This window comes from Carassius carassius, chromosome 31, assembly GCF_963082965.1.
Source record: "Carassius carassius chromosome 31, fCarCar2.1, whole genome shotgun sequence".
NCBI lineage: Eukaryota > Metazoa > Chordata > Actinopteri > Cypriniformes > Cyprinidae > Carassius > Carassius carassius.
Window position 1 is genome coordinate 2,237,854 of NC_081785.1, and position 26,972 is coordinate 2,264,825.

The window sequence follows — 26,972 nt, forward strand, 5'->3', positions numbered from 1 at the left end:
GTGAAGGCTTTACATGGCTCTCTGAAGAGGGTTGTATTTGTCTCCCTCATAACTAATTCAATGCATGTATCTTCATTTCTCACCTTATATTTGGTCAGCTGAGCCTTTTTTTGGTAAAGTTCAGCTTTTGGCTCCACTGGAGACACCAGCAGTGATTTGGTCTCTGTAAGCCATTGTGTTTGAGTCCTGTATTTGTCCAGGAAGTCTTTGGAGAGCTGTATGGATTTCTCTGTAGCACTGAGCTCTGACCGCAGAGCTCTGATCAATTTCTCCAGCTGGGAGAGTCGGGTGTCGACTTCTTCCTTGAGTTCCTCTGCCTCAGGTTCCTCCAGGAATGTCATGGCACGATCAGTCTTTTCACGCATGGTCTTCAGGAAGGTGTGACCCAGCTCCAAGTCACACTGCAGAGCCTGAGACATTAAGTAAAAAGTTTCTTATACACATGATCCTTCAGAAGTCATTGTAATATGCTGATATGGTGCTCAATAAATAGTTATTATTATTATCAATGTTGAAAGCAGTTGTGCTGAATAATATTTTTGTGGAAACAGTAAATAACTTTTTCCCAGCATTTTTTGATGAATAGAAAGTCCAAATGAACAGCGTGTATTTGCCATCTTGGTCCTACTGTATGTTAAGTAGCCTTAACTACTATGTACTTACATAAAACATTAGTACAATATACTTATTCTGTTCATATTGTACTTTTATTGCTATTGTTTATTGCATTCTACAGTATGTTGTCTTTAAACAAAAATATATACATTTATTTATATGAATATAAATATATATATATATATATAAATCTCACCTTTGTAGTACTGTAGAATTGTAATATAAACGTATATGCACTATAAAGCATGAAGCTTCTTTGGCTTAATAACCAAATCTTGCCTATTATATTTTTCATACCTCTAGTTTTTTCATTTTCTTCTCCATGGCAACACGATCGACCACATCAATGCTGGTGGTGGTCACAATACTAAAGTTCTTTTCTGCTGTTCTCAACCAATCAGAGAAGGTGCTAAAGACACTCTGGGATTCTTCAATGCAGGAAACTTCCTCCTTCAGCTGCTTGATAGTGTCCTGCAAACACATTTAAATTAAGCATTGAAACCCTTCTGATATATAGATTTGTGTGTTTTAAACCTATAATTTAAATGGAAAATTTGAGTAAAAACAAATACCTAATCATGACAAGAGATCTTTGAATGACAAATAAATATATATGCATATTTATGCAAAGTAATTTTTTTATTTTAAAATTATTTTTTATTTTTAAATCTGTAATTGTTTTTAACATAACATAACATGACATGACATTTAGTGTAAATACAACAGTGGATTATGGTACTTCCTGATTTAGGTGTGTGTGTGTTTAAAGTGTACCAGCAGGTGTAGCAGCAGGGCATGATAGCGTGACGTGAGTTGTGTAGCTCTAGTGCTGACTCTGCTGCTGATGGGCGTCTCTTCTAAAACTTGTTGGGCCAGGACACTGAGACCCTCTATCTCCTCCTGATAAGCCAGCACCTCCTCATGCCAACCCTGAAGAGACATCACAACAACATATCAGACTCCATCCATACATCCATTCTACAGCAACAGCTCACTTGGAGCCACTGTAGGTTCATGAATCACAATATATTGAGTTTGAACCTATAACCTTCAGGGTCCAACCCAGATCAATGGTAACTACATTTATTGTAACTTAAAACTTGCAAATAAAACAAAGACTGCAGGTTTATGTTAAACAAGAAAATGCTATTTCAGTTAATCTGGTTTAAAATTTCACATTTAATTCAATGTCTCATGTGCCATGGCTAAATATCTGTGAAATTTACTAACCATTTGTTTCCAAGTAAATCCTACACAATTTGTAGTGCCAGTGTGTGGTTCCCGTCCTAACCTTCAGGAGCTGTAGCTGTGCCTCTTTTGTTGCTATGTCAGAGCGGCGACCGGAGCGTAACTCTCCTTTAGTCTCCATCCCTTGGAGCCAGTTATCCAGCCGCTGGAACTTCTGCTCAATCTGCCGGAGTTTGGCCAGAGCGCTGTTGAGCTGAGATCTGGTGTCACCCAGCCGGGTCTGATACGAGCCCCACTCCTGCTGAACCATCTCCAGACATCGGTCCTCTAACTGCGGGACACCCCAGGGAATCACCTGCTCTCGGGTCACCAGCAGTGTGTTGAGCAGGGCTTGACCCTCTGTGCAATGCACCTGAAGCTCCTGGAGATGGATATTAGACATATTTTTCTAGTCCATATTTATGTAACACTTTAGAATAGGTAACACCTATTAGTTGCGTATTAGCATGCATATTACTAAAATATTAGCCATGTATTAGTGCTAATTAAGAACATATTAATGCCTTATTCTATTTGACCTTATTCTACATCCCTAATCTTACCCAATACCTAAACCTAACAACACAACACTAATTACTAACTATTAATAAGCAGCAAAAAAAAAATTTATTGAGAGAAATGTCGTAGTTAATAGTTAACAAGTGTTACCTATTCTAAAGTGTTAGCCATATGGATATTGAATCGCCAAAGAATCAAACTATTCAGCAAATACTTACAAAAACGACCATTGTGAATATGGATATATTTGCCAATATTGGGATTTCTTTAAATAAGTGACTCTAAACCAAGGGCCCTCAGCAAACTTGATGACTTAAATATAATTATTTACAAATAATAAACATTATACAATAACATTTAAATAAATAATTACAATTATTTAGTAACGTTTTTATAATTAACATATTCAAACACTCTAACTTAATTAAAAAGCAGTATTAAATTTAAAGTGTTAAAATTAAATATGAAACTATTATGCATCTTTCTAGAATATATTATAGTGATTTGATGCCAGATATTTAAATATCATATATAAATATTAAAATATTTACATATTTACTATGAACATGTTTTTTTAAAGCAACAGAAAAATCATTAAATAATTTCGTTAACTTAAATTAATTTAGAACATTTTAATAATAACATAAATAAGTTGCTTTTTGAATGAAACAAAATCTATTTCTGTGCATACCTCATTATTCATATTTACTGGTAAATCTTAATAAAAAAAACAAATCAGTATTTAATGTAATTTCAAACAGTCAAGTTGATTCATGTTGTCATAAATATTCATACCCCATATTCTACCTTTCTTCATTACATACAACTAAATCTGAAATGCATTAGTAAAAATTTTAAGATGGATCAAATGAACAAATAATGTATCACAATAACTCCTTCAAGATGTCCTCTGACCTGTAGTTTGCGTAGCGTGTCCTCTAGAGTCTGGACGTCTCCCTCCAGCTGTGTGCAGCCGCTCAGTCTCTGCTGCTGCTGCTCCAGCCAGTCTTTAAACTCATGCAGGGTGCGCTGGTACTCCTGATGGGCCGACACCAGCTGCTCCGCTTTGGCAACTGCACACTGTGGCAGAAACACTTAAGTCCATCTAACACATATATTCGGCATATTCTATATGGTGAACAATGAGAGCGGTGTATTATACCTGGGCCTTATCTTTCACAATATTGTAGCGCTCTTGTAAGTCCTGAATCTCTAGCTGAGTGACATAGTGCTCGGCCATGCTGGATCCCTTCACAGATACGACATCAAGGGCGCTGTTGTGACTTAAAACCTCCTCTAGGAGCAACTGAAATGAGGAGAATGTTTGAACAGTATGTCAGCACTGAGAACTAGAAGAAAGCAATTACTCAAGCATGGGCGATAACACAGTACTTTGGCTTTGCCCAGGTTGGTGGTTTTGTCTCTCATCTCAGAGCACTGTTTGTCTGCAGAGTTTAAAGTCTCTTCCACCGTCTCCATCCAGCTCACAAACTGACACACGTCCTCCTGGTAACTGGTCCACTGTGACAGAGCGCCCTCCAGTTGGCTGTTTCAACACAAACACAACACTCTTTAATACAGCGGGCAAAATCTACTTCAGCAAAGATCTCACTTTTCAGCTGCATGGGATTCTAGAGTTGGCTGTATAGGGCTAGTTCTACTCTTCTGAGTCTTTTGTTTTTAACTGAAGAAAGCTGTTTTTGCAACGATAATTTATTTGTATAATGAATATAAATCTGATCTTCTGGTTCATATTTGCTCGGTTCCATGAGAAAATAATCACGAGATGAAGCTTCTATAATCAGTAAACTATTTCTGTTAACTAAAAATTATTAATATATGTTTTCATAGAAATATTTAAATATATTTTCATAGAAATATATCAATAAATATAAATAAATACATGCAATATATATATATATATATATATATATATATATATATATATATATATATATATATATATAAAATAGTTTTTTTATTTTATTTAAAACTATTTCAAATATAAAGCTGAAAACAATAGCCTCTTTCACACATACAGTCTTAACTGTTAAATTACCAGTGAAAGATCATGCATCAACAGGATCTTTCAAAAATACGCGTGAACAGGGAATGAAGATTACCGGACAAAGTCACCCCTTAGATACTTATTAGGACTTCAATCTATGTACATTTAATTATGATGTATTTCACATTAGGTCTTTGCACTGATATTAATAAAACCATATTGACCTCTTGCATTGAATAGAAGCTGACAGCAGCCCATCCCATGAGTCCTTGAGGTCCTCGATTTGTTTGTGTACCAGCGATACTCCCTCAGTGGAGGTGTGCCTCTGGACTGACTCTCCTCTCGTCAGCAGCATTTTCAGCTGTATCTCCTTCTCTTGACGTGCTGTCAGTAAAGCCTGGGGAGCATGGACCCATTCATGTCAGACCACTCATTACATGTTAACTACATGCTAAGGGCCATGAACTTAAATGCAGAGTCATATACTTCAGAATGAAGTACTAGTGTACTACTGAAGACTAAAAGTAGTATGTGGGAAATGAATCAGGTTATATATGGAGACATATATTCTCAGCGGTGTTCCTCACCTCGACTTTGATCATCCTGCTGTCCAGCACGTTCTTGTCTGCGGTGGGAGTGCAGTAGGTTTGCAGCATGTGACTTGTATCAGCCACCCAGTTCTGCAGCTCTTTCAGGCCCTGCGAGAACAGCTGGTGCTCAGACACCATGCGCTCGATTCTAGAGGCTTTTTCCTATCGGACAAGTACAACATAGTCAGATGACTATCACTTCTTTGAGATAAAGTAACTCAAGACAGTAACTGCTGAGTCAGTACATAATCATAACATAGTTAGTTCAGTTAGTATAGCATCTTAATAGAAATGGTAATTGTGTTAAAAGGATAGAAGCTGAGAGCTTTTCGAGTCATCTTGTACTGTATATTTATCAAATCTGGATGACTAATCCATATGATTTTTCTGTTTATTAGTAAATAAGCTTTAAAAAAGCCAACTTACAGTACTTTGCCCTAAATACGCAACTTCTGGCAAAAATGTGTACTTGGAAAAAAATGAGAAGTAAACAAATACAATGTGAATGTAAAATCAAAAACGATACTTTTTGAAATTTCTCTGCTGTGCATAAGTTTATTTACTCCTTAGAAAGTTTCCAGGTGAAAAATGTCCTCCACCCTAAATAGAAACACATGGACTGCATCTGAAGGGAACTACAGGCTTCCTAATTAGTCAATGACTAAACAAAGAGCATTCATAAAAAAACTACATCTTATGGAAAATTGTTGCAGATATAACAATATCATGCCTAATGATAAAGAATAAATTAATATTTGTATTTTACACTTAATGACTACATTTCTTCTTTCTTTGTTAAAATTATATCATAAAAGTACCAAAATCAATAAACAAATAAAAATTTTCAATGAATAGAAAAAAGTAAATAAATGAAAAATGAAAATTATTTGGAAAAATTATTTTATTTATTTATTTAAATAAATTCCAAAAAAATAAATACAAATTTTAATGCATAATTAAACTTACTGCTCCATCTGACACCTTTTGGTGAGAAAACACTACAAAAAAATCATATATATATATATATATATATATATATATATATATATATATATATATATATATATATATATACTGTATATAAAATAGAAAATTAAATAAAATAAAATAAAATATTCACAAATATAAAAATTAAATCTTCAAATAAATATTTACATATAATAACTATTTATATATTTTGATGACATTCAACCTTCATTTGCTGCTTAATAAGAGCATTTGCCAGGTTTCAGACACAGTCCTATGTGCACATACTATATAGTTTGTTGACGTCTGCAGCACTAGGGGCAAGGTAGCTAGCGGGCAGACAGGCGGGACGTTACCTTGGTCAGGTTGCTTAAAGCTAGGTACTGAGCTGAGAGCTGCGAGACACGGTGCACAAAGCCCTTTCCGGCCGTGTGTCCGTCCCACAGCTGCTGGGCCTTCTCCCTCAACCTGTGCAGCTGAGACTCCTTAGAGGCTAATTCCTCAAGCAGAGACTGTGAAAGCACAGGCACATTAGCAAGGAGCAGCATCGCACACACTCCTGTGTTAGCAGGTGATTAATAAAGCAAACATGAACAGGACAGATGTTAAGACCGGAGACAAGCCATGTTATTATGAGTATGACAGAAATGCAGATTAAAGCGTGACATGAATGCAGCCGTCTCATTCATTCGATCACATGTCTGATAATTTTCTGCATACATTTTGAGATTCAAGTCAACATGAAACACAATTTGACCCGACTTACTTTTATAATACACATCCCTGGTTTTACTGTGCACAAACCAGTATCAGAATTGATTTAAATGCTTAAAACATTTCTACATCTATCCAAATAGTCATATGAGGACAATACTGACAGCAACAACAAAAAATGGTAAAGTCCAACCCATACAGCAGCAATGCCATAAAGCCCTAAAGAATGATGCTTGTGAATGGCTGGTATGCTAACGGCTGTGAATAGAGGTGGTTTTGATTACGCTGTCCTGCACCTGTAGCCTGTGCAGCTCCTGTTTCTTGGCTGTGAGGTCATGCAGCCGGCTACTGCTCTCCTGAACGGCCTCCTCGGTTTCATTCAGCCAGTCCTGGAGCGGCTCCACACTCGCTTCGAAGTCCCGCATCTGAGCCTGAAGATTCTGGAAGAAAAGAATCAATGACGGTACATTTACAGACAGGATGACTGATTAGCTAGATCAGATGTGTTTTGTTATTCTGAGGTCCATGATATGAATTATTTACTTAAGTACACCTTGAGATTGCAAGTAATGTTCTGACCTTTCAAGAAATATAATCATAAATGTAACTAGATTTTTAGGATGTTGCAGGAAGCTGTTATTGTATGACAGGCCCAGATCAGCAGATGTTAACAGATATACAGATGTGTGTGGATTTATGATCAAATGAGCACCAAACACCTGTAAAGCAGTTTCTCTCTGATGCAGATTGGTCATGAGTGATTTCCAGTCTTCTCTGGCTGTGTTGATCTTAGCTCTGATGGACTCTACTCTGTCTTTGGGAGCGATGCTCATCAGTAGCTCTCCGCTGGCTGCCACTGCGTTCAGTTTGCCGTGGCCTTGCTCACGGTCACTCAGAAACTCCTGCAATAATAAGAACCTACCCTCAAAATCGTAACTGAATTGACTGGAAAACAACAGTTACTCAATCAGATGTTACCTGGATCTTCTGGAGGCTGGACGATGCTTCAGCCAGGTTCTGAGGCACATCGAAACATTTGGCCGTACTTATTTTTGCATTGACCAGCCACTGCTGGAAGTCTCGAAAAGTGGCACGGAAGCGCTGCTCCAGGAGCTTCTCCTTTCCCTGACACTCTCGAGACGCCTGGAGACTGAGGCTGAAGAAAGGAAGGGAGATGCTGTGTACCATGGATGCATATGAAGGCATCTGAACACTGATATCATGTGAGCTGAGTCTGGTTTCCCCAAAGGTTTTTTTCTCCATTTCTGTCACCGATGGTGTCTTGGTTCCTTGCCACTGTCACCTTTGGCTTGCTTAGTTGGGAACGCTTAATTTCTTGCAATATTTTTGGCTTGATTGCACATAAGAGAGCTGAACTGGATGATGACATCACTGAATCATCAATGAGCTGACTTTAACTGAATCTTTTGACTGATTTTTTTTTAATTTATTTTTTTATTGTCCTCTTTACTGTAAATCTAGAAGTTACAGTAAAGCCTGGAAGAGTTGGCCTTGAGCTCTCTTACCTGTTGTACTCTTTAATGAGGGCAGACACTCTCTCAGACTGAGTGCCCAGATCACTGGAGAACCGGCACAAGTCATTCAGCTGACACTTCAAATCCTCTGACATGTGCTCAATGTTCAGCAGTGCTTCCAGGGCGTCCTGAGTCATAAAATCATTAAGTACAGTAACTTTAAAAAGGACAGAAATCTTTATTTTTAAAATTATTTTTAATTTTGCTCTGTAGGCTTTACCTTTGCTATCTGCCATCCCTGCACGGCCTCTTCAGCGGAGCTCATTTCTTCCACCTGTTTCAGTTTGCTGCGCCACTCCTGCAGCTTGCTGCTGAACTCCTGCAGGTCCTGCTCCAGCTGCGCTGCAAGACTGCTGAACTCCTGCTCTGAGCTGGCCATCTGAGCCAGAACGCCCTCCAGACTGGAGCACATGTGTTTAGCTTCACGCTCCCACTGTTCCCAGGCCGAGAGCAGCCCGGCCTCCTCTCTCTCCAGGATCTCACAGCCCATCGTGGACGTGTGGTCACGTGTGGCGGCACCACAGCTCTGCACACGGGTCAGACACTCATGCCCTTGTTTCCTAGAGTCTAACAGTCCCTAAAATTGAATCACAAAGCTTTAAAGTCAAAATTGACTTCCTAAATAAATGTTTCTGGTCTTATTGTGTGCACAACACGGTATCAGAACACAGTATAGCCTGACACAAATAAATGTACCCTGACTTTAGAGAGTTTCCTCTGAACAGAAGCGGCGTCTCCAGACATGTCTGACCAGCGCTGAAGCTCTTCTTTAGCTGATGTGAGCCAGTCGTTCAGCTCTCGCACAGACTCCGTGTACAGCTCATGCTCCTTGACAATCTCCTCCGTCTGCTGTACCTTATTCTGCAGAATAGGAGATTAAAAAAAACGCAGAAATGTTGAAACTTTAGAAAATTTACTCTATTTAATAAAAATAAAAAAAGTTTCTAGTTTTTCTGTTAGTGATTTATCGATGCACATTATTAATATTATTATTGAAAATAATTAAAATAATTGAATAATTTTTATAATCTTTCATTCAAACTTTTTTTATTAACTAATGTAACCAAGAAATCAATTCATTTCTTAAGAAATTAGCTTGTTTACTTTTCTCAATCCAATAAAATATTACTCCATGAAATTAAGGCTCATCCTTCATCATTTTCCACTTAATATTTTTATTTTCAGAAGTATGTCACATTATGGATATTAAATTTGTTTTAGGCTGTTTTTAACATATTCATCAGACACTATTATCAAGAGTGATTTACAGGAAGTGCTTTGGACTGGATGGTTCAAGCGGTGAGCTTGCTTAAAATAAAATAAAATAAAATAAAATAAAGTAAAATAAAAAATAAATAAAAAAATAAAAAATAAAAAAATTAATAAATAAAATAAAATAAAATAAAATAATGCATTGGTGTTAAATTTATATAAATAATATAACAATTTAATAATGATTTTCAACATAATAAAATATGTAAGAATAGTTATTTCTAAATAAAATACTTATGGACGTCAAATCTGTTTCATGTTGTTTTGAAGATGTTCAGCAGACACTGTTACAGAGTGACTTACAGGAAGAGGTTTGGCCTCTATATGTAAATAAAAATGACGTATTTGTACCTTAATGACAGCTGTGATGTTGGTAAACTGGGTGTTGAACTCAGATTTCGGTCCCTCTGCAAATGCTTGGTCTCCTGTCTTCTCATACAACTCTGTGGCTTTCTCATTCAGGTGGGTCAGAGCTGATGAATGGACCTCCACATCGGCCTGAATGGCCCGCAGGCGCTCCAGCAGCGAGGCCTTCTCTTTCAGCCCGGGCTGCTGCGGCAGAGCCACCCCTGCCTCCTGCTCCACCATCTCCATCCACTGCTGCAGCTGAGCTTTACTCTCTAGGAAACTGCCCCACTGAGCCACGGTCCACTCCAGACGACTGCAGCACACACAAACCATTATTACAGTATTCTGCCAAGTTACCGTGAGGCTTGATTAGAGGACTCAGGAAGTCACCTGTGGCAGCTCATGGCGGTCATGAGGATATTGGCCCAGGAATCCTTCAGACTCTTGAGCTGAGAGCGGATCATTTCCTGTTTATCCCTACTGCAGTTCTTCAGCACCTGTTCTCCCTTCCCTACGGTCATGTTGAGCTTCACCTCCCCTTCACCCTTCATCAGCAGGATGTCCTGAAACAATAGCATCAAAATATCAATGCTCATGCACATTTTTATAATAAAGATGCATGAAAAAAAATGTGAAGAAAAGTGTGCATTATTAATTAAACTGGTAATCTCAAAATTTAAAAATGGTCTGGCTATGATATTTATATCAATAACATATTATCATTAATAAATAATAGAATAATGATGACAGACAAAGAGTTCATGTTTAATAAACCTTATGCCATATTAACTGACAAAACTGGTAATCTCAAAATAAAATACAAAATAAAAAAATAAATTACAATAAGGCTTGGTATATTATATTATATTATATTATATTATATTATATTATATTATATTATATTATATTATATTATATTATATTATATTATATTATATTATATTATATTATATTATATTATATTATATTATATTATATTATATTAGAATGATTGAAAAAAAAGTTGAGTTTGCATAAAAGTGTGAGAAGTAATAATATTTGATGTATGAGGAATAATAAAAAAATTGACTAGCAAAGTACTATTACAATAAAAAATACCATAACAATAATACACAAATCTCCAAATATTCGTTTGGGTGGCATGACTGTGTTTTCTGACCTGAACCAGCCCCAGTCTCTTCTCCAGGGTCTCTTTATTCCCGCTGGTGCTGTTGAGTGAACTCAGGCGCTCCTGTACGCCGCTGAGCCATCCCCAGGTGCCCTCCAGCATCTCCTCGAAGTTCTGCTGCTCCTGCAGGCTGAGCTGACATGTGCGCAGTCTCTCCCTCGCCGTCTTGAGAAGCACCTGATGCTGCAGCTGCAGCTGCGCAGACGCCCTTAGCTCCGCCCCGCTGCCGTGACCCCCCTCACCCAGAGACTGAGCTTCCTGACACAGACTCTCAAACGAGTCCCTACAGCATTAAAGTATAAAATATTTTTTATTTTATGCATGTGTTTTTATTTACTACAATTTCTTGCATATTATATGAAAACATTATACAAAATAAAATACTGTGAGACAATGCTAGAAAATTGTCAATAGTATATCTTTATATATGTATGAATCTCACAAAAACATGTCCAGGTCACATTTCCCCAAAAATAATGTTTATGACGAAGTTTTTGAGAAAACTTTTGTGAGAAGTAATATTTGTAGTATGAGGAATTTGAAGAACATGATGCCTTGCAAGCCCTACAGCAATTAAAAAACCCATAATAAAAAATTAAATACACATATTTTGGATAAGGAATATTAAAAATGTTATGTAAAATACATGCATTAATAATAACACATTATTTTTTTTATTATTATTCATAAATATAATGCAATATACATGAATTAATAATAACACATTGTTTATTAATTATTTATTAATAGAATTTCCAAAGTTTTAAATAGTATTAGTAAATAAAGTATTTTATTATGTATTTTATAATTATTTATTTAATTTAATTTGCATAAGGGTTTTCGTATTTATTTAAATATATGTTAAATGCAAAATGCATGGATTTAAATATTATAAAACAAATATAATACCTGAAATATCAAATAAATAGTTTTTTTATTAATTATTAAACAAATATAATATCTGAAATATCAATTAAAATAGTTTTTTTCTTTCTTGGGGGGTGAAATTTAGGATATTTTACACAAAGTAAAAAAAAAATGTTTTGCTGGTGCATACATTGCAACAGTGGGCTGTTTATTAACACACTGAGGGCACACAGAAAGGACAAAAGATTTTCTAACCTCTCTTTAAGCACTTCATGCTGGAATTCTTCCACGCGCTCCAGCGTCACTCGCTCCTCATCCCCGTGTCTTCCCTCAGGCAGCTCTGTGCTCATCCTCACATCCATGCGCTTCAGCCAGTGGGTCAACCTCTGCAGATGGCCCTCAAAACTAGAAAGACAGCACGGATTTCAATTCAGAGCATTTGGTGACATATAACCCCCTGCCAACTTGAGATCCGAGTGTAGTTTCCTACTTCCACAGCAAAGCCGTTTATCCCCAGGAGCTATTACAAACAGTCTGCCGCTCTAATATTTAACCCAGTGTGACGCTGCTGTTAAATACTCACCCACTGAGCAGACTGGCGCTCTCTTCCAGGTTCTGCTGGTTCTGTTTGCACTGCTCCACGTAACTGTCCCAGTCCTGCTGGATGGAGGAGAGGTTCTGCTGGACTTGGCCAGCGCTGGCTTTGGGAAGGTGAAGAAGAAGCTTCTCCCCCTCAGAACACACCAGTGTTAGACGGCTGTCTCCATCATCCACCCGCTCCAGAGCTCCCTGTATAACAGCGACTTGAAGTCTCAAAAGCTACACTCGCATAACATGTCTGATATCATTAATACTATAGACAAAAAAAGGGCAAAAAACAAACGCAAAGAATTCAATTACATACAGTACACTGACCTTTCAAAAGTTAACTTGAATAATTAATTTAAGTTAATACTTAAATACTTAAAGAGATTAATAACTTTATTTACCACGGACGCATTAAAATGAACAAAAATGAAATTTAAAATGTTACATACAAATTCTATTTCAATTAAATGCTGTTCTTTTGAACTTTCTTTTCATCAAACAATCCTACGTGAATGTATCAGCTTTCACAAAAATATGAAGCAGAATAATCTTGAGCAGCAAATCGGCATAGTAGAATGACTTCTGAAGACTGGACTAATGATGCTGAAAATTCATCACAGAAATAAATGACATTTTAACAGAACATTCAACATTACATTTTAATACATTCAATCAGAAAACAGTTATTTTAAATTGTAATAATATTTGACATTACCACTGGTATTCCTGTTACTTCCAATTATTTTTTTCTAACCAGCCACAAACATCAAACGTTTTTAAGACATTATAACGCATGCTTGGAATATTTTATCAGGATGAAGAACCTTCAGTTTCTGCAGTTTGCGCTCCACCACGCTCATGTCACCAGAATGATCGGCACATTCTCTCACAATGTCTTTCTGTCCAGAGAGCCATGAATGAAACTCCTTGACGAGATCTGAGAAGAGAAGAAGACAAAGTGGAGAGTAATGTCTGTCTTTGGATCAGTAATTGAATCTGGAACACAGTGATTCTCACCACTGAAGTGCTGCTGGAGGTCATGCTGCATGGAGCCCAGCTTCTTAACACAGAGCTGATTGACCGTTTCATATTTCTTGATGAGGTCAGTCAGAGATGAACCCAGACCGGCAAGTTCCTCAGATGGGTATTTTCTGCAAAGCGTGTTCAGGCTTTCCCGGGCTGAATCGATGCTCGTCTGCTGGTTCTGAAGCTCCTTTTGGATTTCCTACGAATTGAATGCATAGAAAATGTTTTCTTTTAAAAATGTTAGTCAAGGTTTCTTGTATCCAAACAGTCCTGATTTAGTGTTATCTGACCTCTCTCTGATCTCTAGAGTTTTTATAACTTCTATATGTACAGTCGTGGCCAAAAGTTTTGAGAATTACATAAATATTAGTTTTCAAAAAGTTTGCTGCTAAACTGCTTTTAGATCTTTGTTTCAGTTGTTTCTGTGATGTACTGAAATATAATTACAAGCACTTCATATGTTTCAAAGGCTTTTATCGACAATTACATGACATTTATGCAAAGAGTCATATTTGCAGTGTTGGCCCTTCTTTTTCAGGACCTCTGCAATTCGACTGGGAATGCTCTCAATCAACTTCTGGGCCAAAACATGACTGATAGCAACCCATTCTTTCATAATCACTTCTTGGAGTTTGTCAGAATTAGGGGGTTTTTGTTTGTCCACCCACCTCTTGAGGATTGAACACAAGTTCTAAATGGGATTAAGATCTGGGGAGTTTCCAGGCCATGGACCCAAAATTTCAACATTCTGGTCCCCGAGCCACTTAGTTATCACTTTTGCCTTATGGCACGGTGCTCCATCGTGCTGGAAAATGCATTGTTCTTCACCAAACTGTTGTTGGATTGTTGGAAGAAGTTGCTGTTGGAGGGTGTTTTGGTACCATTCTTTATTCATGGCTGTGTTTTTGGGCAGAATTGTGAGTGAGCCCACTCCCTTGGATGAGAAGCAACCCCACACATGAATGGTGTCAGGATGCTTTACTGTTGGCATGACACAGGACTGATGGTAGCGCTCACCTTTTCTTCTCCGGACAAGCCTTTTTCCAGATGCCCCAAACAATCTGAAAGGGGCTTCATCGGAGAATATGACTTTGCCCCAGTCCTCTACAGTCCATTCACTATACTTTCTGCAGAAGATCAATCTGTCCCTGATGTTTTTTTTGGAGAGAAGTGGCTTCTTTGCTGCCCTTCTTGACACCAGGCCATCTTCCAAAAGTCTTGGCCTCACTGTGCGTGCAGATGCGCTCACACCTGCCTGCTGCCATTCCTGAGCAAGCTCTGCACTGGTGGCACTCCGATCCCGCAGCTGAATCCTCTTTAGGAGACGCGCTTGCTGGACTTTCTTGGATGCCCTGAAGCCTTCTTTACAAGAATTGATCCTCTTTCCTTGAAGTTCTTGATGATCCTATAAATTGTTGATTTAAGGTGCAATCTTAGTAGACACAATATCCTTGCCTGTGAAGCCATTTTTATGCAACGCAATGATGGCTGCACTCGTTTCTTTGCAGGTCACCATGGTTAACAATGGAAGAACAATGATTTCAAGCATCACCCTCCTTTTAACATGTCAAGTCTGCCATTCTAACCCAATCAGCCTGACATAATGATCTCCAGCCTTGTGCTCGTCAACATTCTCACCTGAGTTAACAAGACGATTACTGAAATGATCTCAGCAGGTCCTTTAATGACAGCAATCAAATGCAGTGGAAAGGTTTTTTTGGGATTAAGTTCATTTTCATGGCAAAGAAGGACTATGCAGTTCATCTGATCACTCTTCATAACATTCTGGAGTATATGCAAATTGCTATTATAAAAACTTAAGCAGCAACTTTTCCAATTTCCAATATTTATGTAATTCTCAAAACTTTTGGCCACGACTGTACAGTAAACGTCCTCTTTTAGGATTGGCTGATTGCGATATGTCTCAATTCACTTGTTTCTTAACAGTCGTTTTCCAAAACCTTCACCTTCTCTGTTCCTCTCTGGTGGAATGAGCTACCAACATCCAACCAAACTGCTGAAACCATTACAACTTTCAGTTTTCAGTCTTCAGGATTCTAATCTAGCTTTCTAATAAGCATGGCACAGTTTACAGTACAGTGAATATCGTTAGTTCTATGACGAACTGCTTATGCTCTTCTATTGTAAGTTGCATTGCATAAAAGCGTCTGCTAAATGCATAAATGTAAAAATGGATGAAATCACACTTCCTGTACCTTCACTCTGCAGATTTCTTCAAGAGCTTTTTCACATGGCGAATCCACCAAAGATCTCTCAGCGTTCTTCAGCCACTCGGACATTTGGCTGAGAAAACCTTCCAGCTGCTTCTTCTGAGCAACGAAATCTTGGAGGTTGCCCTTGGCTTGATCACATAACTCTTCAATGTTACTAATTTTCCTTCTGAGGTCCGTCTCCAGGACCTGGAAGATGGTGTAGAGGTGATGAAACCAGTTATTAAAACTAATGATCTGGAGAACAAATGGAGCTCAGCCGTACCTGCAGTTTAACCGGGACATCTTGGCCACTGCAGAGTTGTTTCAGCTCCGAAACTTTCTCTTGTAAAGCATCAATCTTCTTTTCTTTCAGGCCAACATCCACCTGGACAGATAAGGGAATTCAAATATTACACAACTGTTGCTCTGGTTTTATGAATGTGTTTAATAACACAGCTTGAACATGCCTTGACTTCAGAGAGTTTGTTTGCGGTTGTCTGGCTATCATTGAAGTTATTGAGTCCATCTGTAAGATCCATAACCGAGCTGTTGGACCAGCTTTCGATTTCTCCACTGATATAGTAGATTTCCACCCACAAAGCAGAGCTCCTCTTGAGACTTTCCAGATTGTCCTCGATTTTTTCAGACACCTGTGTGGATATGAAGAACAATGGCTTTTAGTTTCAGTTGTATATGAGATTATTTTTGGTTTAAGACTCAATAAAACTCACATCTAGCCACTGGTTCACTGTGGCATCTACTTCTGTCTTCATAATCTGGGTGTCGCAATCAGGGATCTTGTTTAATTCACTTAAAAGCTTCTTTTCTTTACTGGAGAATCGCTCTAGTACATCCTGGTTACTGGCCATCTCTGCTTTAACGGCTTCATGCTACAGAAAAGAAGTTTATCATAGATAGTAGAGTTAACTGGTATTTCACAGTCTGCCTACAGACTGTCAGGTTTTACCTTCAACAGGGATCTCCGTGTGTCCTCTTGGTCTTTCAAAACAGCTTTAATGTCTGATATAGCATCAGCACTCTCCAATATTGTGTTTATTGATGTCTTCAGATTCTGATAATCTTTCATGAGCTCTACCAAAGTGCTGCTCTGCTCTTGCCTGGACATAAACATGCATCAATGTCAGTTAGACAGGGCTGAACATTTGCATTATATTACTAACATTTTATAGTAGGGCTGCACAGTTTCTAAGTATTTACAGTAGATTACATTTACAGATGCTATAGTTAAATAATCACTTAAAGTCTTAATTACAAAAAAGGCCCACTTGCAATATTCTGCATGCTTAGATGTTTGTTTCTTTCTACAGGTTATCTTAAGGGTTAATTTTAATTTCTGTATAACATTACAATATCATGCATATTTGTACTTTTTTATTTAAAGAAGAAGCCAAACCAATGTATAGTTGACATTTTAGACTTAATGCTATAGGAAAGCAATAAAAGTTTTTCAGGAAGAGTGTTTTCAGCTTGTTTATTTTCATATAAATATACAGCATGCAGTTGCTTGAAACAAGGGTATAAAGCTATTTAAAACATCATTCAGTGTAAATTGTGACAATTGTAATTAATAATCGCAATTCCAATTTCAAGGGAATAATTAACCATTTCAGATTTTTGTCATAGCCATGCAGCCTTATCATGTAGCCACTAAAGACTTACTTTTTATGTATTACGTTTGAAAATGATTGAATGATATGATTGAATAAATACACAAATCCAAAATAGGAATATTTAAAATAACCATGTAGTCATTTAGATTTAAAAGTTTTATTAATTATTTTTTTTATTTTTTTATTTTATTAAAATGAATAATTAAATTTAAAAAATAGAGTTAAGATGGCAAATTAATTTAAATAAAAAATAGGATTAAAAGGGCATTATATAATTTATATTTATTAATTAAATTTAATTAAATAATTAAACTAAACAAAAAAGTGGCAAAAATGACTTTAAATATTTTTAGTAATTAGTATTAGTAATTTTGTTTTTTATTATTATTAAATTTGGCTAAAAAGGACAATTGTGTGCTACCACCCAGGATGGAAACATTATGTTGAACCACTAATATGAATATATGCAAGAATGCTTTCTTATAATACAAACCTACATAGATTTTGATCATCTCTCTACAAAGTGGCAAACATGCCAATAAGATTTTTTACAAACAGTACAAGAGCCTGTTCGTGGCAGTCTACCTTTCAGTGATGAGCTTCTTGGTGTCTTCCCAGGAGGTCTGAAAGAGGCTGATTTCCCTTAGTACTTCTCCACCCAGCTCAGCATCTCTGTGGGCCAGCTGTTGACCTTTGTCCCTGAGCCACTGCTCCTCGTGCTGGTGGGACTGGAGCTCATCTTCCAGTTGATTAAAGAACCGAAGCCTACACACACCACACATTCAATAAACACAGCCCAACTGATAATTACAATCAACCCTGATGAGCAGGGTAATCCGTACCTCTGCTGTAGAGTAAGCACACTGGGCTCTTTCAGGCCCTGTTTATCTGCTTTCTCCTTGATATCCTCCACTGTTTTGAGCAGCTGCTCTTTCCGCTGTCTGAACGAGCTCCAAAGAGCACCGAGAGCCTCAGCTTCACTCTGTTTGGAGCCCAGAAGGTTCCTCACGGCATCCAGCTCCACGCTTAAGGAGTCGGCCAATGAGCGGCACGAGGATCGAGTGTCCTTTCCATTCATCAGGTGGAGATGAGCCTTACAGAGGCTGCTATCCAGATTCACAGCGAGCGTTTCAAGACGACTGATATCAGGAACAACAGCTTCGAGGTCTTTCTGCAGCTCGTCCACTCGGCTCTTATCCCAACTCCCAGCGCTCTCCACGGTCTGTCTGAGGCCCTGAAGGACGCCGGACGCCACACTGTGGGTGTGTAAGAAGGCCTCTAGCTTCTCCAGACTCTCGCCTCGTAGTTCAACCAGCTGATGGGCCTCCATGTACGGCTGTAAGGAGCTCTCCCACCTTCCCTGAAGCTGCTGGACCTCAGCCGGCTCACAAACATCACACAAGGTCTTAGTCTGCTGTTGAAGGCTTTGTCTTAGGATACTTTGCTTCAGCAGATCATCTCTCCTCTCCTGGTGGGCAAAATTATACAATTATACCACATTGTAAAACTGCAAATTTCTCTTCCTGGCCATACTATAAATGACACATACTACTGTCCTACTCATATTTTATACACTATATCTATTTAATGCCATGCCAACTTCTATGGCTACTGTATATTCATGGCAAGAGCCAGGTTTAGTATTCTAAATAAAATTTAGTAAGATAAGTTTATTTTTTTCTAAAAACCTTAAGTCTAAATTTGGATTTACTTGGTTAAAACACTTTTTTTAAAGCAACAACAGAATAAAACAAGCTCCTTGAAGTGATAGATGTACAGTCTAGTAAAATAGTGATTTTTTGTTGTTGTTTCATATAATCAATGATTTTCTTAATGTCTTGTATAAATATTCACATATTCAATAAATTTTCCATGTATCCAAATATCTGTATTAACATTTGAATCCGATTGACATTCATAATATTTACATAAAACTGTATTCACATGCACACCACCGTTCAAAAGTTTGGGGTTAATAAGTTTTTTGTGATTTGAGAGAAGTTATGCTCATCAAGGCTGTAAATATATGATTGAAAATAAAAGTAGTAATATTGTGAAATATTATTACAATTTCAATAAAATATTTCTCTAACTTATCACTTCTTATTTTCGCCATACCAGTTGCATACCACATATTGAATGGAGGCTTTCATAATTGGATGTACCTTGATATCACTGGTGGAAGGTTGAAGATCAGTGATATCAACATGAGAAAACGAGTCTAAAGATGACAGGAAAGACTCTCCCCATTTGAGGAACTCCTGCAGGGCTTGCTCAAACTGTTCCACCTGAGAAAGCTGCTCCTGAAGCACTTGGATTCTGTGAGGAAGAGGTTAATGTACAGTACTATGTTAGACATACTCAATTTATTAAAATGGAAAGTTTATCCCTCATCCACGCAGACCATTTATGAAATCCAAACTACAAATATAGAAAACACAATAAAACACATTATTAGTTCAGCCAAAAATGAAAATTAAGCCATAAATTACTCACCCATCCTAGGCATATATGACTTTTTCAGTTGGAGTTATTAAAAAAATGGCACTTCATCTTTCAAGCCGTTTGATGCAACTCAGGTGTTGCACTCCATCGGTCCGTAAGAAGTTTAATAAAAAGCTCATCCATTAAAAAAAAGTATCTCACTCTGCTCCGGGGGGCTGAACAAAGGCCTCCCGTAGTGAATTGATGCATTTTTGTTAGAAAAATATCCATATTCAAAACGTAATAATCGCTTTAATCTAGTTTGCGCTAACAGTTGAAAACAAAGCAGTTCCGGGGGAATGATGTATGAGTTTGGCTTTGCACATGTGCTGCTCAGGAGTGACGAACGCAGAAATGCAATTTTTTAAATAGCTCCAACTGAATTCATCTGAAAGAAAATAGTCATATACATCTAGGACGACTTCAGGATTAATTTTTGGCTGAACTCACCCTTTTACATACTGGCCCACCCTGATCAACAACAGCATGATTTATGACAGCACATGGATGCTGGCTAATCATAATACAGGCCATTTACTTATAGCAGTCTCAAAAGTGCAAAAGCAGGGTCAGGAAAAGGTTGGAAAATAGTCATCCAAAACTATTTATGAAGCAAGAAACTTAAAGATGGCCTTTTTAAACAATTGCCGCTTATGCTTAAGATGACTGACCTTTGAGGTATAGCTGTGGTCTGACACTTCCATCTTTTCTCGAGCTGTTCATGGTCTTCTTTGAGTGTTTCCACACGTTCATCTGATGCAGTGGTGTAAAGAGTTGGCGTTCGGGCCATCAGTCTGTTGTAAACCGACTCCAGAGACTGAAGTTCACTCTGTAGGTGCTTTAAAAGAAGCATAAGAAGCAATATGAAATGTTTAACTTCTTCTCAAACATCCCTGATCTTCATCAAAATGTGCCTTTTTGAAAAGAAAAAAAGCTCTTTTAACTTTTCATCAAAATAGTTTTGGAACATCTTTTCTTCTGAAATGAAGAGATAACGTTAACCATTATAATAGCCCTACTTTTCACAATGTAGTTAAATCCTAACGGATAAAACCAAGCATGTCAGTCATTATTTCCAGCTAAATATTCTGTTTCACATAGAAATATGTCACATTGTGCAAGCAAAATACATTATGTGTTTTGTTTCACGCTTTAGTTCATTTATTACTTTCAGTTCCAGCAGTTCTCCCTCCAGCTTTAGTTTATCGACCGGGAGGAACTGAGAGTCAGGGCTGGTTATGGATTCACATCTCTCAAGGCATGACTGCAGGGCAGACCAATCCTTTTCATACCTGAAACAAACAAACGAATCAAGAGATTTAAATAAATATCTCTAATAATAATTTGAGATATAAATACACTAGATTCCAACAGAGACAACAAAACATACTTTTGCCAGTGTGACAGAAGGCTCTCCATTTGGTTCTGTTTCTCCTTGGCCTGTTTTAAACACTGCTCGTAACTTTGCTGCAGGGCCGCCACGGCTCTCTCGGCCTCCTCTCTCTCGCTGAGCCTGCGGGAGCTGGCAGACAGGGACAGAAGTGTGGCCTTTAGCTTTTCTAGGGACTGGAACATATCCTGCAAACCAAAAAAAATCCTTTATTCAGGCCGAACTGGTGGAAATAAATGAGAACTGATCATGAAGTGATCATACCATGTGACTCTGTAGAGTTTTGTAGGTCTCGGATGAAGACACGCAGGAGGTGACAGGGCTGTCAAGTTTCTCCTGGATACCTTCAACCTCTGATTGCACCTTTTAAAAGAACGTATTACCATTAAACAACATAAGGCTTTAGGAAGACTGCAGTAAACAGCATGCTCACACGTGCCTGTTGAAGGTTGGCATTGAACTTCGTCTGGTGGGAGGAGCTTTCCTCCAACTGTCCAATCAGGTGTTCCACACTCTCCTTAAGCTCCTCCCAGTATCTGCCAATCTGTGTGAGACGGGCTTTGATTCGTGCAGATTCACCTGATGACACAAACTGGACGAGCGCTTGAGATTTCTCCTCCAGGTTGGACAGGACCTGTGTCCTCTCCTGCAGACCCTCTCTGATTGTCTAAGAGATAAAAACATTGCAATGTCAGCCGCACTTTATATAGAAAGTAGTATTTTTATTTAAATAGTAAATCTGCTAAAAAATAAAAAATTCATAATAAGATTTTTCAGATTATAAACAGAGGACACCAGCGATTCAAAATAAATGTGTAACTTATAATTTTTTTTTTAATAATAAATGATCAAATGGTAATCTAAAAATAAAAGAAATATATAATTGTAAATATATAAGATATTAACAAAAAACCTAAAATACAAAATTAAATAAACATTTTATACATTTTTAATAGTTTATATATATATATATATATATATATATATATATATATATATATAATGTGTGTGTGTGTGTGTGTGTGTGTGTCTGTGTGTGTGATGTTAAATACATAGAACATTTTCAATATAATTAATTAAATTCTAAATTAAATTAAATTTAAAATCTAAATAAATATAAAAACTATTACAAAAAATCTAAATATAAAATAAATAATAATAATCATATTTTAAAAAACAGAAGCCAGTGAGTCATTCCAAGTATTAAAAAAACATTGTTCTTTTATTCAGTTATATATTTATAATCGCACATTTACGGAACAGATTTGCTGGTCCAAAGGTGCGCTGGAGCTTTTCAAGGCATCCATTTCTCTTTCTCTCTCCGTTATCCATGTGGAAAAAGCTTCAAACTCCCTCCCGAAAGAATCCCACTGGTCTTTCATCCCCTCCAAAGTCTTCACACTGGAAAAATGATACAGTAATAAAACAGACTTTTTGATTTCCTAATGAATTCACAGACAATGCTTAATGCATTTGTCTTAATAATCTTATTGTAAAATCTATAAAATAAAGTAGGTATTACTCTCGCTTGAGTCCAGTCTCAACTTTGTCCACTTGTTCACTCAGAGCACGTGCTTGATCCTTGAGGAGAGAATGATTTTTGGGGCCTAATTGGATCTCTGTGGCCCTCTTGAGAAGACTGTTCACCTGTCTGGCCTCTGTTTCACACTGTTTCAGGAGCTCCTGCAGGAAAAACAGCAGCAGCTGAAGTGAAAATGACTTGAGTTTTGTTTTTGTATAAACCAAATAATTGCAAGCCATTTCAAAAGGTCAACCTGTAGGCTGCTTGCAGTCGAGTGCACATTGGCTATTTACAATGGCTTGTAGTGAGGCTCATTCAGTCAGATTGTATTGCTAGAGCAGATTTTCTAATGAGGATTTGTTGCATAATCTCTGGCAGCTCTTCTTGTTTTAAAATAAAGACGCTCATGTTTAATTAAAGGTGATTCATTACACCGAGCCCTTGGAGATCAAGTGTTATTCTCACCTTGGTCTGCTCCAGCTCTGTGCTGAGACTGTCTGGACTGCTGAAGTTCATCTCTCTCTCTGTGACCGATCGCACTTTACCCACAAACTCGCTCACTGCTGCCCGCTGACCCTCAAACTCCTGCCAAGCAGCTAAAGTCACCTGACAACAGAGATGGACATTTATACCGGGGCTTCAAAGAAAATATGGGATCTGTTCAATCAAAAAAATCTATATTAAACTGCATTCAAAACATTGAATTTAAATGTGTCATATTTCCAAATGAAACCAAATAATCATATAAAGAAAAAAAATTTTTGAATATATTTTTTTTAAATTTTATAAATTTATATATATATTAGGATTTATAATAATAATAAGATTTTAATAATATTAAAATATGATTAAATAAATATTTCTTCTAATTATTTAACATACATTTTAATATATAAACTTGTGTTATTATTATTACTATAATTTTTTTACATTAGTAATTTATTATATAAATATTTTATTTAATATATATATATATATATATATATATATATATATATATATATATATATATATATATATATATATATATAAATAAATATATATATTTTATATATAAAAAATCTATATATTTTATTTAATTTGACTTAATTTAATTTAATTTCCAGGTTTTTTAATATATACAAAACATCTAAAATACATAATTATATTTTATATTTATTTGAATTGATTCAACCATCCTCACCTCCAGGTTCTTTTCCTGTGACTCTGTGCTTTGATCCATTTTGCTCAAGGTGGTGTCTAGTTTCTGCAGGTCTTCCTGTAAGCCCTCCTCCAGACCCTCCTCTACCTGCAGCTGCTTTCCACGGTTTATCTGCTCTTGCATTTCCTTCTGCTTGAGCCGCAGACGCTTCAGATGTTGCTGCACATGAATGTCGGATATAAATATGATTTTCAGCTTCATGTATCAGGGTTGCGTTTCATTCAGTGAGGGTGGCACCTGATGAAGCAGCAGCAGTTGTTGGGCTTCTCTGATGGACTCAGAGTCCAGAATCTTGCTGGTCACTGACTGCAGCTCCTGCTGAGCCTGTGTCAACTCCTCCAGTGTAGTCTTCACCTCCTCTCTGAACTGCACACAGTCGCTCACCGCCAGCACCACCTTCTCTGACTATCACAACACAAACATACAATCTTCTTTTTTAAACAGAAGTCTTAAAGGTACAGTAGCAAAAGAAAAAACATGTTTATTTTAAGAGGGTGGGAAATGGTTATGAAAAGTAAGTTAGAAAGCATTATGAGTGAACATTAGGACAAATGTGTTACAAAACTACATAATCCCATCAAAATATTCAGTTTAAACCAGAAAAAACACTTTATACTAAATAAATGGACTAATTTACTTTATACATAGCAGCTAACAGCTGATTTACATTGACAATTTCTTATGCAACATATACATGATCATATTTTATTATATTATATTGAATAAACAGGATTAATGTTGCAAAATACTTCAGTTATGATAAGAATTAATGCTGTCAAATGATTAATTGCGATTAACTGCATCCAAAATAAAAGTTTTCGTTTACATAATATGTGTGTGTGAACTTTCTGTGCATAATTATTATGCTTAAATGCACACACATTCAAGTATATATTTAAGAAATATGTGGTTTATATATTAAATATTTGCATATATGCTTTAAATTGTATGAATATAAAAATATACACTTTTTTAAAGCCATGAAAATGTAAAAAAAAAATGCTGTGTGTGTATTTATATATACACAATAAATATACACCATACACACACATATATTAAAACGTATGTACATATATTAAAACACACAATAAAAAACGTTGAACATTTGACAAAATTTCAAGTGTAAAGCAGCTCAAAAAAGACAACAGTGAAATAATTCAGTTTAATTCATTCATGTGTTAACAAAACAATTATATTAATATATTATAATTACAATAAATATATATATATATATATATATATATATATATACACAATATAATATATAATATTTTTTTATTTAGTAATTATACTTATCATCCAGCTTCTAAATATACAGAAAATATGATTGCTAATTAAATTAAATTAAATTAAATTAAATTAAATTAAATTAAATTAAATTAAATTAAATTAAATTAAATTAAATTAAATTAAATTAAATTAAATTAAATTAAATTAAATTAAATTAAATTAAATTAAATTAAATTAAATTAAATTAAATTAAATTAAAATAAATTAAATTAAATTAAATTGGTAAATTTATTTCTTTTGTCTCACCTCCAGGTTCAATAAAATATAAAGATATCTGCTAGCAGCTGCAGCTGATCTGCATTGATATTTTCTCTATATGGCAGATGATTTATTTGGATTTGTTCTTAAACTGAGTATGTCTCACCTCAGAAAGGGATGTGAGGAGACCCTTGAAGTCACTGGAGAGTTTGCTGAGAGCAGCTCCCTGCCTCTGAGCATCACTCTCCGTGCAAACCTCTATCAGAGCGGCCAAACGCGTCTTCAGCCAGCTCACGTTCCCCTCCTGCAGCTCAGCATCGTTTCTCAGACTCTGCAAACCATGAAGAGGCGATCAATCAAGATTTCACACAGCTGTCACATTCATTTTCACTCCACTTTATCTTTGTTTCTCACCTCAATGGTGGATTTGACCTGTCCAAACTTGCTGGGGTCTCCAGCTCTGTTTCGCAGAAGTCTGAGTTGACTTTCCTTCGATGTAACCCAGGCGGAGAGTTCAGAGTACCTGCAAACATACACAAAATAATTATATTATTAATATTGTATCAATTAAAATCAACTCATATCAGCAGTGATTTTACAAACAAGTTACGTTTATTTATAAAGCACTTTATTTAAAAACAGCTTTACAGTAATAAACAGGAAAACAACAGTATTAATGCAGCTAAATTCATTAATTATGAAATGTATACAATTTCAATTTTAAAGCAGCTTGAACAATAACTAGTGTCATTATTCAGCATTTTAGTTACATTTTGATTCAATTAAGTTCAACAACAGTGGGGATGTTGCAAAGTTCATTAGTAGCAAGCCGGACACAATTCAACTATAATGACAAATACTGAAGTCAGTTCAGTGTTAATTCAATAACAGTGCAAAGTTTATCAATTATGGTAACAAGCTTAACTGAGCTATAAGCAGCTCTACAGAAAACAATAAGTCAGTTAAGTGTTGATTCAGTTATGTTCAATATCTCTATAATGTATCAATTATGAAACAAATTTGAGAGTCATTATTCAGCTCTTATTTCAATATTTGTTCTCATCCGATAGTGTCAGTGCAGTCAAATCAATAATACTACTGAATATTAAATGTCTTTTAAACAGCTTCAAAATTTGAAAATAACTTAATTTTCAGCTAATTAATCAATCATGAAACTGTAAAGATAATAGTGTCATTACTCAGCTCAAGGTAGTTCAGCGTTTGCATAATTCAGTTCAATAACAGTGTCAGTGTTGCACAGTTTGTCATTATCCAGCTCATTTGAGTTCAGATTCTCTTCTTATCTGATAGTGTCAGTGCAGCTGAACTGAAACCACTTTATATTCAATATTCAAAGGACTTAAGGTTCACCTGGTATTAAACTCTTTCCACTTGTCCGGGTGTTGCATTAGTTTCTGATGTGTGCTGTCAATATCCTCTCTGACTTCAGCAAACACTGTCCTGGCGTTCTCTAAAGTTTGCCGGGCTTGTTCGCTCTCCAGAAGCTTCGAGCACAGCTCCTCCGTGTGCTGTAAGCGCTTCTCACAAAGAGCCTGTGGACCCTTTTCCTTAAAAAACATCTGTGTAAAGATATCCATTG

The 26,972-nt window shown here is 36.4% G+C and overlaps 1 protein-coding gene across 1 annotated transcript in view; it reads right to left on the reverse strand.

Annotated features, from left to right (window-relative positions):
• Nucleotides 1-26,972, reverse strand: part of LOC132111319 (nesprin-1-like) — a 117,974-nt gene that overhangs the window by 51,752 nt on the left and 39,250 nt on the right. Inside the window, exons 26-69 of the mRNA XM_059518510.1 lie at nt 26,744-26,952; nt 25,787-25,895; nt 25,539-25,703; nt 24,122-24,289; nt 23,867-24,043; nt 23,149-23,289; nt 22,684-22,844; nt 22,412-22,562; nt 21,601-21,828; nt 21,426-21,524; nt 21,162-21,349; nt 20,940-21,063; nt 20,443-20,609; nt 19,453-19,606; nt 18,130-18,755; nt 17,873-18,052; nt 16,624-16,774; nt 16,388-16,546; nt 16,124-16,306; nt 15,940-16,041; nt 15,660-15,863; nt 13,435-13,642; nt 13,242-13,354; nt 12,413-12,618; nt 12,085-12,234; nt 10,954-11,245; nt 10,185-10,357; nt 9,798-10,107; nt 8,871-9,035; nt 8,395-8,751; nt 8,166-8,302; nt 7,618-7,795; nt 7,359-7,541; nt 6,936-7,079; nt 6,282-6,437; nt 4,957-5,121; nt 4,594-4,766; nt 3,754-3,907; nt 3,524-3,667; nt 3,277-3,441; nt 1,907-2,224; nt 1,390-1,545; nt 913-1,086; nt 84-410 (exon numbers count right to left, since the gene is read on the reverse strand). Of these exons, the coding sequence (XP_059374493.1) occupies nt 84-410; nt 913-1,086; nt 1,390-1,545; nt 1,907-2,224; nt 3,277-3,441; nt 3,524-3,667; nt 3,754-3,907; nt 4,594-4,766; nt 4,957-5,121; nt 6,282-6,437; nt 6,936-7,079; nt 7,359-7,541; nt 7,618-7,795; nt 8,166-8,302; nt 8,395-8,751; nt 8,871-9,035; nt 9,798-10,107; nt 10,185-10,357; nt 10,954-11,245; nt 12,085-12,234; nt 12,413-12,618; nt 13,242-13,354; nt 13,435-13,642; nt 15,660-15,863; nt 15,940-16,041; nt 16,124-16,306; nt 16,388-16,546; nt 16,624-16,774; nt 17,873-18,052; nt 18,130-18,755; nt 19,453-19,606; nt 20,443-20,609; nt 20,940-21,063; nt 21,162-21,349; nt 21,426-21,524; nt 21,601-21,828; nt 22,412-22,562; nt 22,684-22,844; nt 23,149-23,289; nt 23,867-24,043; nt 24,122-24,289; nt 25,539-25,703; nt 25,787-25,895; nt 26,744-26,952 (8,394 nt within the window). The remainder of the gene's footprint in view (nt 1-83; nt 411-912; nt 1,087-1,389; nt 1,546-1,906; nt 2,225-3,276; nt 3,442-3,523; nt 3,668-3,753; nt 3,908-4,593; nt 4,767-4,956; nt 5,122-6,281; nt 6,438-6,935; nt 7,080-7,358; nt 7,542-7,617; nt 7,796-8,165; nt 8,303-8,394; nt 8,752-8,870; nt 9,036-9,797; nt 10,108-10,184; nt 10,358-10,953; nt 11,246-12,084; nt 12,235-12,412; nt 12,619-13,241; nt 13,355-13,434; nt 13,643-15,659; nt 15,864-15,939; nt 16,042-16,123; nt 16,307-16,387; nt 16,547-16,623; nt 16,775-17,872; nt 18,053-18,129; nt 18,756-19,452; nt 19,607-20,442; nt 20,610-20,939; nt 21,064-21,161; nt 21,350-21,425; nt 21,525-21,600; nt 21,829-22,411; nt 22,563-22,683; nt 22,845-23,148; nt 23,290-23,866; nt 24,044-24,121; nt 24,290-25,538; nt 25,704-25,786; nt 25,896-26,743; nt 26,953-26,972) is intronic.